The sequence below is a fragment of the Tetrao urogallus genome (assembly GCF_951394365.1).
Source record: "Tetrao urogallus genome assembly, chromosome: 20".
Classification (NCBI taxonomy): domain Eukaryota; kingdom Metazoa; phylum Chordata; class Aves; order Galliformes; family Phasianidae; genus Tetrao; species Tetrao urogallus.
In genome coordinates, this window is record NC_136833.1 from 9,320,432 (window position 1) to 9,335,159 (window position 14,728).

Consider the following 14,728-nt stretch of genomic DNA (forward strand, 5'->3'; position numbering starts at 1 on the left):
GACTTTGCTGTCATACATTGAGTGTGCTGAGCTGGCTCCCCAAGGTTGGTCTGTACAACCCAAACAGCCACAGATAACAGAAACGTAACCTTGCTAGTCCCCAAACAGAAGATTATTGTTGTGATGGCTTGCACAGACTGAATGGGGACCTGCATATTAAGCACAGCATGAATAGAAACTGTGATCAATATTCACTTCTGATCTGTACCAGGATTCATTAACTGGAATGAACAGCCTTTCTGTGGTGGAAGCCTTTCAGTGAAAGCCATAGCAATGGAAATGAAACAGAGCAAGCACTCCACTGAGGGTCCTGCAAGTGCCTAGAAGGCAGAAAATGCAGGAAGCAGACACCTGGGTTCATTCTACAAATTCCAGGCAGTGTGACAAATGAATAAAACCCAGTTTATATAAGAGCGTCACGGTCCCTTGTTTGGGATACACATAACCTAATAGAAAGTGACTGAGTCAAAACAACTGCCTCAAAGCTGACTGAAAAACACATACAAAGTAGCTGAAAATTTCAGAGAAAAGATTAAACAAGTGCAGTGTGTTAAAGTAGATTCGTCAAGTCAGTACACGAGAATGTTGAATCAGTAGATCCTGGTGCCTTAGCAGCTGGGGAAAAGCCCTGTAACCTGGAAGTACTTCAGGCAGACAGAAAACAAAAATCCTCTTTCATTTGTAACTGCTTATAACAGTGTGTGGAGTCTCAATGGATTTAGATGGCACTGAGCTTATTAGCTTCCCAGCTGAACAGCGCTGAGCAGACTTGGCAGCTGCATCCACAAGGAAGGATAATGGAAAACACATAAATCAGCCTTGAGTCATCTGCACAGTCCTGCAGGCCCTTGCTACATGTGACTGTGTGGGGTATGTGCTGGTGCCACCCTTGATTCCACAGTTATGCCTCACCAGTAGCCCACGGCAAAAACCATCTGAAAAGTCATCCAGCTTGCTGCACTTATACAGCAATAACTACAGCAAGGGCTCTGAGAATGGGAAGTGTGATTTCTTTGTGAGTTTTGACTGATTTTTAGAACAACACTTTTTACCAGCTATAAAGGTTAAGTCAGCATCATGCAGACAGAACTCAGCTTTCTGCCTCTTCTGTCCAGGCTCCAAACATGAAATAAAAGCCCTGCCAGCCAGGTTTGAAGAGAAATGTTGGTAATGTCTCCAGGACAGTCTGTGACGCCAAACAATTTCCAATGAACTTGCAAAAATCTGGGAATTTACCTATCACAATTTGTTTCCAAAAGGCAGATTGGAAAGCTCCGAGACTGGCAGCTGGACTCCAGAGCAGTGATGGCTGAACAACAGAGCAACTGCTGGAAAGCCTCACTGCTAGAAGGTGCCTTGCAGAAGACTATCCTCTATTCCTGTGTTATACAAAGACCATGCTAAATGAGCTAATCGTCTCTTCTGGGCCTCAAATCTATTACACAACTGAGCAGACGGCATGCTGAGGAAGAAAGACAAACTACTGAAGTAGTCCTTACAAGAATATCAAAGCTTGAAGAAATGATAAGTTGGCACACACTTTGCTTCTTTTTAAAAAGCAAGAAAGTCAGTATCATGGCAACACTCCCACAAAGCCATGTAACCTGACTGCTATTTTCCCAGGCTGTAACAGCTCCCAAGGTAAGCAAACAGAACCCAGCCTTACTCAGGCTGTAGGTGAGGCTCAGGCCCCGAGGAGAAATCTCATGACATGAATTGCCTCAGACATGAGAGGACCCGGTTCAAACATTCTATACTCATGAGTAACTCCAAAGCAACTCTTCGCGATATTCACTGGCTACAAATCTGCCTTGCTGTGCAAAGCTGATGAGGGCTTTTTCTTCTGCAAGCAACAAAGGACTGACAGAGCAGGAGCTGCATTATGCCGCTAGGGAGTACAATGCAAGCTGGTGTTACAGTGAGCTGAGAGAGTAGCAGACAGGCATTGAAACAAAACCACACCGAGACTGCAGTTACCCAGTAGTTCATGGACAACTCTATCAATTTTAACTGTAACTTAAAAACTTAACCATAAAACCAGATCTTGCTGAATCTAGACACTGAACTGTTTTACAAAGAAATGTCAGGAAAGCAAGAACCTTCCGAGCATTTTCCAGCCTCTGGTCAGGGAAGATGGAATCAGGTGCACACATCAGTATGGTGCACACACTGCAAAGCACTCATACAAGCGTTTACATACTTCTCAGTTCACAGGTTGCTTTGCAGTCCCATGGTCATTTAGATATCAAGCATGCCACAATTTGGCTTAAAAGATAACGAGACAACTGCCATGTGAGGCACTGAGGCATGTCACCAGATGCCGGCCAGGCAGCAGACCCACACAGGAATGCTTCTGATCCCACACGGAGGCCCTACAGCCCATCCACCAGCTCACCCCATGTAACAGAGCCATCCGGCTGCAACAGGTTCCCCTGAGATCCTCCCAACAGTGAGAGCCCCATCTTTGGGGGAAGCACGCTCCCAAGGTTCAGTCCATCACTGCAGTCAGGGTGTGGTATTTTTTGGTAGAGGTGGGACTGGGCAGGTGGCAGCCGCAGGAAACTGAGCTGCCTTGGTGAAGCAACGGCACGCACTCTTTTTTGCCCAGATATAATGAGAACACATCCAGGGGACTTTCGGGGCTGTGACCACCTCTAGGTAGGTGTGCTGGCTTCTGCAAGGCGCAGGGTCGAGCTCTGCAGGGCAGCGAGAGCCAAGGCGGTTCGGGATCCAAGAGGAGCCCGGCCAGGCGTAGAGGGGCAGAGGGGCCGGGGCGCTGCAAAAACCCAACGGGCGGTGAAAGCGCAGAGCTCGCGGCCGGGGAGCCCCGCACAGAGCGAGGAGGGCCGGAGGGAGAGAGGGAGGAAGGGAGAGAAGGCGGGAAGGCAGGCCGGCAGGACGATGAGCGCCCGCCCGCGGGGCGAGGCCGCCGCTCCCCGCCCCGCACAACTCCCTGCGCCGCCGCCGCCATTTTGTCTCAGTGCCTGCGTCCTCGGCGAGCGGCGGTCGTTGTAGCTGCGTTGCGCCCGGCCGCAGGTTTCCGCGCCCGAGCCGGTCCGAAGGGCGGCCCCGTAGATGGCCAGCTTTCCCCTGACTGTTAACGAGAAGCTCATCGGTGAGGCGGCGCGGTCGGTCGGTCGGTCGGAGCGGCTCTGCTCGGGCTGGGAGGGGTGGGCGGCCTCGTCGGGAGCTGCTCCCGGACCCCGCGGCTGCCGCTCGGCGTTCCCGGCTCCCGGGCTGCGCCGGGTTGGGGCCGCGCTGCCGCCTCTCGCCGCGCGGTCGGGTCGCGTCGGGGAAACAGAACGCCTTTGTCCGCGGGTTTCGGAACGAGACGGCGGCTTCCAGCGGACCGAAACGCGCTGTTATTTCACGACGGGCTTCTTTCGGCCGTTTGTGCCACTCAGGGCAGGACCCAGCGGGGCTTTCTTCCCCGAGCTGTGGAGTCTTTGGGCGGGCTGGAACGTGGTGCAGCACTGCTGCCATGGCAGCCAGCGCCCGGCCTCCGCTGCAGCTGAGGCATACCGAAAGTCGGCCGCTTCTTTTGTGACAGTGGGCAGCTGCTTTACAAGTGATGAACTAGCAAGCAATTGAGTAACACGCTGCCTGGTTCCTCGTAACATCTTAAGATACACTTAATTAATTTTGAAATGGAATTTCCTCTTTGTTTCTCTTCAGCGCGGTCGCGGGCTGTTGGAGAACTCTTGGCCCCCACTTCTCCTTTCGACAAGAAGTGTGGACGTGAGAACTGGACTGTTGCGTTTGCTCCCGATGGATCCTACTTCGCTTGGTCACAAGGACATCGCATAGTGAAGCTGGTCCCCTGGTCCCAGTGCCTTACTAACTTGTAAGATAAAGCTGCGTGGCTTTCAATTAGCCTGAAGAACTTCAGGATTTCAAAATAGGAGATAACTCTTCATAGAGTTCCTCTTGTATTCTTTTGTTTTGCAGCTTGTTGCACAGCACAAAGAATGTTGCAAATTCTGCCAGTACAAGGCTTTCAAGACAGAACAGTGACGGCAGTCAGCGAAATAAGCCCTGTGAACATATAATAGACTGTGGTGATATTGTCTGGAGTCTTGCTTTTGGGTCTTCAGTGCCCGAGAAGCAGAGTCGCTGTGTGAATATAGAATGGCATCGTTTCAAATTTGGGCAGGACCAGCTTCTGCTTGCAACAGGCCTGAACAATGGGCGCATCAAGATCTGGGATGTGTATACAGGTAGGGAGGGTGAGGGGAAGCTGGCATTTTGGTGGACTTTATGCGGTGTTAACATCATTGATACAACAAATAGCTTGCAGAACTGTGATTGCAAATTGAACATTGAATACAAATTGATCTAAAAAAGAAATCGTGGGTTGCGACTGGAAACATACTGCACTGGGAGAGGAAGGAATGGACTCAGGTTGTGCTGAGATGTAAGTGATGGCAGATGAGGCCTTGGTGCTGCGGAATGGTTACATATGTGAGGGACTTTATGCACATTAGTTGTTTACACCAAAATCTTTCGCTGGATTTTAAAATTTTAGTATATTTTAAAAACAAGAGGTTACTTTTTATTCTTGAGTATGGGGAAGAATATATGTGAGTTTAATCTGAACAAAGTACAGCCCTTCATTTTAAACTGTGGTGTTTCCGTGTAACAGGAAAACTCCTCCTTAACCTGATGGACCATACAGAAGTTGTCAGAGATTTAACGTTTGCCCCGGATGGCAGCCTGATTTTGGTGTCTGCATCCAGAGACAAAACACTGAGAGTGTGGGACCTGAAAGATGACGGTATGTTTTCAGTTCATCTGCTGTAACGCACGGGAGAAATATGCACGTACTCCATTGTTGATGGCAATTAACACAGGTCAGGACTTTTAAAAAAAAAACAAAACAAAAATTCCTATTAATCATTTACTCGGTATGTTCTCTAAACGTTCTGTGCAGACTGACATTGCAAGATGTTTGGAAAGAGTATAACATTTTACAGAGCTTTTCAAATTGGATCTGTAACGTTTAATGGAAATTGATTTTGTGAATTATTACATATCTCTTATTTTTTAGGAAATATGATGAAAGTGTTGAAAGGACATCAGAACTGGGTATACGGTTGTGCATTCTCTCCAGATTCTTCCATTCTGTGTTCTGTTGGAGCTAGTAAAGCAGTATGTGTCAGAGTTTCTTGTTCATTAAATCTACTCAATTGTATGCATAATCATTTTAAATCTAAGTAACTGTAAGCTTGTGCTCTGTGTCATGGATTTCTAATGTTTTATGATGATGTAGAAGTGCATGAAATTTAACTAGCAGATGTTGTGTTGAGACACTGATTTTATGAATTGAACTTGCACTGCTTTTAGTTGAAGAAACTTTAAGCGTTCTTTGAAAAGTAGTCTTGCACATCTGAACATGTCTGTAGAATAAAATCGATGACTAAAGCTTCCAGTGTTAAAAGATACACAGACTAATGCATAAAGCTACTTTATTATTGATTCTATTCTTTCTGTCTTCTACTCAATGAAAGGGACTTTGCAAAGTCTGAGGCAGTCACGGTATCTCTGCGTGTTCCCAATACGAATGGCACTCACGTGTCTGATAGAACTAGAATGAAGGACAGCATACTGGTTTTCTTTTCACCTGTATTGTAATGCCCTGCTAGAGAACTGAAAGCAGTGCAGGTAAAGCACATATGCAGTAAGCTACTTTTGTTGGCACCGAAGAACTAGATTAAGACAAAAAGGAGAATTCAGCCGAGTTACAGGGGCTTTTTGGGCAGTTTACGAAGCCTATCTATGCTGATTAGTAAGCACAATTCAGTAATTGAATACTGCTTTGTATAGATGACTGTTCAAATGCATTTTATGCTTTAAATTATCAGTGCAGCTTTGATAGAGAATAGTTGAGTTTGGGGGCTTGTTTTTTCTTTAATTAGAGTAGATGTAGATGTATACATTGATATCTTTAGGCTGTGTGTTTTGCATAAGCTTCTTGCTTTCCCTGTCACAGGTGGTGGCAGCAATATTGGTGTGATTGAGGTTAAGCTGGCACCACTCACACAGGAGCACAATGGTGTTAGCTGGGCAGAAAGAGTGGCATCTCTGGCTACCAGGCTGGGGGCGAACTTTACCATAGGATGAAGTAACCTTGCATTCGACTGCAAGGTGTACTGTACGTACGCAGGTGCTGGTTGATGTCCACTTTCTGCTTTCTTTCTTTCTTTTTTTTTTTCTTTTTCTTTTTTTTTTTTTTTTTTAATTAATAATTTTCACAGCAGTGAAACATACTTGACTCCTAAAACCTAGTTTCTAGTTTTATGCAACGCTGGGGTCTTAGAGAAATTGGTTCAGCTTTAGGAAATGTGTGAGGCACTAAGGCCACGTTTGCTTTGGTAAAACATAGACTTATCTAAGATGTTTGTTTTTAATCTGTGAGTAAGGGGAAGAAAAAATCAAGGACCCTAATAAGCTCTTTCAGGGACATAATATCTTCTGCTTAAGATCATATATTTTCCATAAACTCATGCTGCAGAACAAAGATAGTTCATATTAAGTAATTATGCACAATTTTCATTTTGATTTTATATACATATAAAGTACAACTGCATGTAAAATCCCAGAATAATATTTTATCATTGTTTATAATAGTGTGCAATTAACTGAGTAAATTGTAATATTAATGTCTCTTTTATTGTTGACTTGATTTAAAATGCATAAATTCTTTCTAATAATATGGTTAGACTTCCCTATTGTTTTGCCAGAGACATAACTTTTGGCTGTGAAAATTCTCTTTGCTTGCAGTATCTGTTTCTCTTCCTAGGCTGACGTTGGTGATCCAAGCCAATTGTAAACAAGTGATCTTAAACTCAAAGGGATGCCACTGGAGTAACAATATGTTAACCTTACACTTTCTGTCTGTATATTTCTTAAAATTTTGGTAGTTACTGGAAAGAGGGGACTGTAGAGTTTAACCCTTTTATTTCTGCATATTTTAATAAAATAGTTTTGTAATACATGATTTTCAGTAAGCTACGTGGTTAAATTGTGTTGTCTTTATCTTATATTTTGTCTTATTTTGTTAATAACATTTAACAAGCGAGTTAGAATTTGCATGTCTGCTTTAATTATTTTTTTAAATTTTCATTTTAATCTCGAGTATGACACTGAGCATATTTCTTAATTGTAGTAATTCATAATGCCTGATTTTAATATAATCCTAGTTAAGCAGCTATTCTTAAACAAAGTAATTGCTTCACTGCTTCGCTGAGCAGAGCTATAACATTAGCTTATGTAATTGCAGGTTTTTCTCTGGGATATGGATAAATACTCCATGATACGAAAACTTGAGGGACATCACAATGATGTTGTAGCCTGTGAGTTTTCTCCTGATGGAGCTTTACTGGCTACTGCATCCTACGATACTCGAGTCTGTGTCTGGGATCCATACGTTGGAGTTGTTCTTATGGAGTTTGGGTAAGTGGAGTAGTTCCATCCAGGCATTCCCTACTGAGGATTGATGGTCTTGTTTGGCTGTAACTGATAACAAGACTTGGGAAAGAAAATCTTAGTAGCAGCTGACAAAAATCCCACAGTGGTAGCATAGTGGAGTTTTTCCTTCTGAGGAAGAATTTAAAGCACCAATACCTCAGTGTGCACTAATGAAAGCATTTTTGGTAAATACTCAGTACTGCAAAAGATACAGTAGTAAAATTTCCGCTCCCGATTTCATAGTTAAAATGTTCAGCCCGGTTTTTTTCTTTAAGCTTAACCGGTTGTGAAGGAAGTCTGCTGTAGCTCTTAAGTATTACGCTGTTGGCTCTCTCTCTATCTGCAGGCATCTGTTTCCACCTCCTACTCCAATATTTGCTGGAGGTGCAAATGACCGATGGGTGAGATCAGTGTCTTTCAGTCACGATGGACTACATATTGCAAGCCTTGCTGATGACAAGTAAGTATGGGGGAAGATCTGTTGGACTCCTTTAATTCCTCCCGTATGATGTGAACGTTTAATGGCAGTTGGGTTGGCCTGTTTTAAACTGAGAAATGGCATTTGGTAGTCTTGGTAAAAGTACGTGAGGTGACTGCTGCATGTTTCTGTTCATTTTGAATGCAGAAAATAATGAGCTGTGTACAGGGGAGATGATCAGAGCAACAACAGAAAATAAAAAGAGAGGGGTTATAAACGATGAAAAATGTAAATTGAAATAACAGTGCAGTTAAGAATTTTCTGTTGTTTTAGTTTACACAGCAAAAGGCAAAGTACTCCATGATCTGGTATTCAATTTCTGCTAATGTGCAAATCACATTTTGAAGATCTGTATTTTAAGCTTTTGAAGAATGCTTTCTCAAGATGACAGCAAGGATATTAACTACAGGAACACTTGAGTTTTTTGTTTGTTTAGTGAAGATAAGCATTATTGGGCTTTCCTGTCAGGAATTACGCTTAAGAGAGGTTTTGTAAATCTTCAGGTTATTGCCTTCTGCTACAGAAGGCCAGCTTTTGTTTTAAATGGCAGAGTTAGAAAGGTTGAAGAAATACAAATGATGGTATATATCAGGAATGAAGAAGTGATAATATTTCAGGCCACATCTGAAATGTATTGTATGCATATGAAAATATTTATAGGAATCCCCAGAATTTTTATCAGACTTTTTCTTTTTTTTTTTTTTTTTTTTTTTTTTGCATGGAAACAGAGATGATACGAGATAGAATTAAATGTCTGTTCTGATAACTGACTGCTTCATTTTTCCCTTTTCAGAATGATAAGATTCTGGAGAATTGATGAAGAGTACCCTGTACAAGTTGCTCCTCTGAACAACGGGCTCTGCTGTACCTTTTCTACTGATGGCAGTGTTCTAGCTGCAGGGCAAGTATATGCTCCCCCTTAAATATTAAAGTGACACAGTTAGGTTGTTAGTTAAGTGTTCTAAGGATCTTCAGTCGTAACATGCAACTCAATGCAGAAAATCCAGAGTCCGATAAACTCATTTCTTATCTTGGAGAGTAAATAAAATACAGACCCACAAATGTGGTTTGGAGCAGAATCATTAGATAATCGAGGGCAGTAATTCTGTTCTCTTTTTTCTGGTTTATTTACTCATTCATTCTTGCTGTGCAGGACGCAGGACGGCAGCGTGTACTTCTGGGCAACTCCAAGACAAGTCTCCAGTCTCCAGCATTTGTGTCGCATGGCAATTCGAAGAGTGATGCCCACAAACCAGGTCAAGAACTTGCCTATTCCATCAAAAGTGGTGGAATTTCTTTGTTACCAGATTTGAGCAGAGAAAGTAAAAATTATATCAAACTGGCAGGTGGCCCGGCTGCTGAAACTGGCTGAACACTTCAAAGAATCCTCAAACTTTACAGCCTTTGTGATTAAAACGCTACAGGTTTTCTAGAGCTATTTAAAAGTGATATCCTAAATATTGTGTCCAAATACCTGACAGTTAAATTTTTAATATTTATGGAAAACACAGTAGAAGTATTCCTGATGTTCTCAATTTTCTAAAATGTAACTGTGAAAACATGTACATACGTAGACATAAGCTGCTATGTGCTGTCAATGTATCTTTAACATTGCTTTTATCATTTTTTATGTGTGTCATGTATATATTGCTTTGGTAGAGCCATCAGATGCATCTGTGCTGTAAAGTGGAAGGATAACTATTATTCTGGGACACTGAGTTAGAAAAAATATTGACATAAGGAAGCTTAACTGCTCTGTATGTATGTACATTGGTTGGAGTTCAGGAAACTGATCCGCAGATACGAATTCATGTTAGTTTACTCGATGGAAAGGTACAGCTTGGCTTTTTAGAACAACGTATGGTGAAGGGAAGTAGGTAAGGTAGTGAGGGATGGAGCATATCTCTAGTCAGGAATTTTGCCTGTGTTAGCTAAAGGAGGCCTTATGTTCCACATCAGCAAAACAGGTTCTATTGAGGTATTGGGCAGTGTTGAAGAAATATTTCCTTACGTTTCTAAAAATTTAACTACTGTATTATTGCCTGATGCTTTGTCTGTAATAAGAGAAGTTTACAGACTCAGTTTATTATTCTTTGACCCTATAATATCTCTCTGGGGGTGATTATTGGTTAATGGCCAAAGATAAGCATAGTACTTGTTTTTGCCTTCTGTTATTTATCTGTACCTGCAGATATAAAGAATGTATGCATTGCATAAAATGCCTGATTATATATATTTTTGTTGAATTTTTTTTATTAAAAACTTGTATAAAAATATATTGCATCTGGTGACTGATTTGTCAGCTCTATCTGCGTGCACCAGTTGTAGCTGCTCTCTTGCACAGCTTTCCTTTCCAGGCCCACAGGACACTGACCTCAGTAAAAATTCAGTGTGGGGAACCCCAGCACGACCAGCCCTTAAATTAGACCAGGTCACAAGCATTCGGTGACATAAAGAGTTCCAGTGCTTGTGCACTGTGTCAAATGGAGGAAAGGGAGTTCTGACTACAGCACGTAGCCGAGGTTGTGCAGGCTGTAGTAACATGTAAGTTGAATGGGGGTTTTTACTTCCATACGCTTCCAGAGTACTGTTCAACCTGTGTCACAACAAATATTATACGATGCATACAATGTATGGCAGAGTCACAGTAAATCATGGCCAATGGCTCATTAAAAATTAACCAAGCTACATCAGTGGCAGCTATGCTGGGTCCTCTGTGGTGACAGACGTGCAAAAGGCTGCGGATCCTTTGGAAGTGCAAAAAGCATCTGCTTAGGGATGGGAAGTAACTGCCCTCTAACCACGTGTGAATCCCTAAGGAAGCAGCCAGCACTTCCTAGAAGGCCGATTTCATCCTTGAGAGGGTGGGCAGCAGACAGAGCCAGAGGAGCCTTGAATCTGAGCAGGACTGTTGTCCGTCTTACTCCAGCAAGTGAGGGAACTGTTTCCATGCTCTCGATCCCTGTACTGGCTGGCTTAGAAAGAGTGGATTCCTGCAGCAGCACCAGCACTGGTACTATGATGGAGTGGTGAAAAACTTCAGGGAGTAAGATGAAAATGGAAAATAGGACTGATGAGAATTGTTTTTCATGAATTAGTGCATATGGGATGTGGCAGAAGCTCACCAGAACACAACTCCTCCTATCACAGAAGCTGGCAAGTCTGCTATGCAAAGAAGGCATCTTTTTGATGGTTTCATCCAGCCTCACTTGATCAAACATCTATTTATTTATTGGAATGTGACAGATGGTCTACTTGGCTTCTACCAGCTTAGCTACTACATACAGAAACTATTAAGAAATCAATCCCTTCATTCTTGGACATGCTGTTGGCATTTTAAGAGACTAGGATGCTTCAGAAATACAAGGTGCTTTTCTGCTTCAACAGTAGGGTCTTACTGGCAGATCTATTTTCGTGTCCTTGTTTTCTTGGGTGACATACAAAAAGTCTCTGACAAAGCAGAAAGAACTGATACTAAGCACAGCCCAGCAGGCCTTAAACTGAAAAATAATTAAAAAAAACAAAAACAAAACACCAACCAACCCTATAAATATCCCCATTCCTTTGCTACAGCACAGTTAAGTGACAACACATGTACTTCAGACTCATAGTGAAAGAAGGTAATGTTGTGTTTCAGCCCATTTGCAGTGCAATGTACTGTATTTGCACATGTACAAAAGAAGAGAGACGATGGCCTGTAACAAGCAAGCCATCTTCTCTTCTGAATGCTCAGCCCAGACACTCAGGCCTACTTTCCAGGAAGATTTTCCCCAAACACTGTTTCCAAACGTCATAAATCAACTTTCCACTTCACAAAGACGACTACAGAACAAAGCCAACAGAACAGAACTTCCTCAGGAACTAAAATCCTGCTGGCAAGGAAATCGCATACGTGTCACCATGCTACTTAATGACTCACTCATTCGGTGCAATATTTTTCATTGAATTGCTCCAATTTGGGACAACATTTTTCTTTTTCCCCCCTAAATGCACATATGAAGACACAGCTTCTCATACACTAGCTGAAGGAAAAACCAATGAGTTGTGTGGCCCCTAGAACATTCCACCTCAACCTGAATGCAGAGATGAGTAGCTGCCAGACATGAAGTTTTCTGCCAGGAGCCTTCTGACTTACAAATACACGCTCCTAAAGGCAGTCACTCTAATCAGCTTAGCTCTGTTCTGCACTCTGCCGGAATGTCTGTCCTGAGGAAGCAGCAGCCCTCCCCATGAGAGACCGCAAACCAAGAAGTTAGCAGTTACTAACATTTCTGTACCTGCAAACATTAAACAGATGGATGCAGACAGCTGTGATTTGAGAGTATGCGCTTAATTGCTCTACTTGATAATGGAAATAATTGTTCTACAACCTCAGAACAACCTACAGCTAGAAAACTGGCCAGAGCCATTTGTTAGGAACGGAGGAAACAAACTGCAACTCTGGAATGCTATTAAGATGCATGGAAGTGGTTTTTAGGCTGAAGGGTGTTTTGCTGTTGTTACCAAGCTGTGAAATATTTGGCCTAGTTAAAAAGAGCTCATAAAGAGGAAAATTTAATGGAGCAAAAGTAGCCCCTTTGTGTTGGTGGCACTCTAGCTGGGACTGAGCAGAACCAGTTTTAGATCCATTCAGAGTCATCTAGAAACATGCTCTGCACAGCTGGTATTTCTGTGCAAGCATAATTAATGTCCTTAAAGCATTTTGTAATCCTTTGCTGAAGTGTTCTCTGGGTATTAAAGAAAATCAATAAAGTGGACAGGAACTGGGCCAAGAGGCCGGAAGCAGAGTCGTCCTGCAATACGCTGACACACTGCGCTGTCTGAGCACTGCAAGCACAGCCTTGCCAGGCCAGGCAGCAAAGACAATTAGCAGGAAGAAGAGATGATGTAATAGCTTGCAGAATTTCCTAACATGGGCAGAAATATCTAGCAGTGGAAGAAAGACATGAATAACTGAGAATTTTTGGATCTAATGAGCTCTTCTAGAAAGAAAAGCATGTTAACAACACAGAAGTAATAGACAACGGCAGTCAAAACAGGCAAGAGGAAAGTGAAAATTTCTAACATGCTGATAGTTATTTACCCTGTTATTGTTCATTAACCCTATACGCAGTAACACAGAGCACATTTCTGCTGGGGACAGGATGCTGGACAACGTGGAGCCCTTACTGACCAGTTCCATTCTTCTCTGCCTGGGCACTGCAAAGCCCCAGTATCACCATGGTACTTGACAGTTTTCTACGCCATGAGCCCGCAGATTCAGGCGCACCCTAGCTGAAGGAAAGCCCAGCTATGGATCCAATCACAAATTTCACTTATTTGTACTCACACTAAGTTTTGTTTCTAAGTGTTGCCAACCTTGAGAGATTTTGTTTTGTCTCCAGACAGCCTGCCTTTCACGATGCATGTTCTCTGCACTTAGCAAGTGTGACTTAAATGTAGAGTCTTACTGGAGAGGCTTATTGAAGCCATCAGGCCAGGTTCACTGAAATGTGTGATTTATGGAAGCAAAGGAAGAAAATAACATCTCAGTTTCCTCTCCTTCACCAATTCAGAGCATTCCACCTACTCCCAAATAAAAATTATCCCCATGAAGCCTCAGTCTGCTTCTCCTCACTCTGAATCAGTTTTTTTGTTTGTTTGAATCTTTTCTCCAGGACACAAATGATAATTTTTAGACTAAGTACACAAGCTACGTCATTAGCAAGTGTATATATAATCAATTGCTTTCAAGCCTCTACCTGCTGTGGTGCGGAGGGACACCACAAGGTGAGATTTGCAACTGATTCATCCCCAATATCCCCAAGGAGTTTCCAGTTCTGACCATCATGCAAAGCTAAGCCCATCAATAAGGCCAGGAACACAGACATGAACTCTCAAAGCTTAGCACATCCTCTGTGGGGTAGCCAGGGTGAGGGACGTTGTGTACCAGGAAGCTTAGCTTGAGACTCAATTCTGGTTGGTAGTTACCACAACAAGCAAGTTACAAAGCTGTTGGTGCTCCTCACAGGACCACAATACTTGATGGCATTGGGCTGGCAATCAGTTACACTCTGCAAAGAGAGGTCCAGTACAGTTCTAGGAATATTACAGTAAAGCACTTGTTTTTGACCAGTGCATATTTATCCTCCCTTTCATTCACTTATAGCAGTATTTCCTGACAGGCCCAGACATCTGAGCTGCCCAAGCTTTGAAAACAGAAGCAATAATTACAACTTTTGTTATTACCATTTCTAGAAGCACAAGAAACCCACAAATGACTTACAGACAGTGGAGCTATGTCTGTCAGACAGGCAGCCTGGCCAAGGCGATCGCTCTACCACACAGCCAGCAGAGACACAGAAGAAGGACTTGAGCAGAAACTGCACTCATGTAACACAGAGAAGACCTGAGAGAGGACAGAAAGATTAAAGATGCAGGGAATAATTTTACACAGGGAGGATAGTGCTCAGGCTGAGTGCAATCAAGCCTACTCCAAGCTAATATCAATTCCCTCCCAGCTGTTATTAACTAGCACTTGTCAATAGATTACACAGAGAGGGGCAAGGAGAAAGAAGAAAAAAAAACAACAGCAAAAAACAAACAGATAAAAAAGCAGCAGCATCAGTAATAGGAGCCTCTCTGGACACAAAAAAGCATGGGAAGAAGGACTGCAGAGATAGCCTGCAAACTGATCCTCAGTGACTGTCCCTGTCCCCTGCAGTCCTGGGCACAGATCCTCTGCTGCATCACACGGGTGCGTGGCTGCCTGAAGGCATGTCAAAAGTGAGACCAAGAGATAAC

At 43.0% G+C, this 14,728-nt stretch overlaps 1 protein-coding gene across 3 annotated transcripts; it reads left to right on the forward strand.

The window, feature by feature from the left end:
- Positions 1-3,075: 3,075 nt before the first annotated feature.
- WSB1 (WD repeat and SOCS box containing 1) lies at positions 3,076-9,258 on the forward strand (the record flags this gene model as incomplete). Of its 3 annotated transcripts, XM_079544979.1 has the most annotated exons (9): positions 3,076-3,115; positions 3,676-3,844; positions 3,949-4,217; positions 4,643-4,774; positions 5,048-5,148; positions 7,280-7,452; positions 7,814-7,927; positions 8,739-8,850; positions 9,106-9,258. In XM_079544979.1, the coding sequence occupies 9 exons, from the start codon at positions 3,076-3,078 to the stop codon at positions 9,256-9,258; spliced, it is 1,263 nt and encodes a 420-aa protein (XP_079401105.1). The 3 variants fall into 3 exon arrangements, with proteins under 3 accessions (XP_079401105.1, XP_079401106.1, XP_079401107.1); XM_079544980.1 differs by lacking the exon at positions 7,814-7,927; XM_079544981.1 differs by lacking the exons at positions 3,676-3,844; positions 3,949-4,217.
- Positions 9,259-14,728: the final 5,470 nt, after the last annotated feature.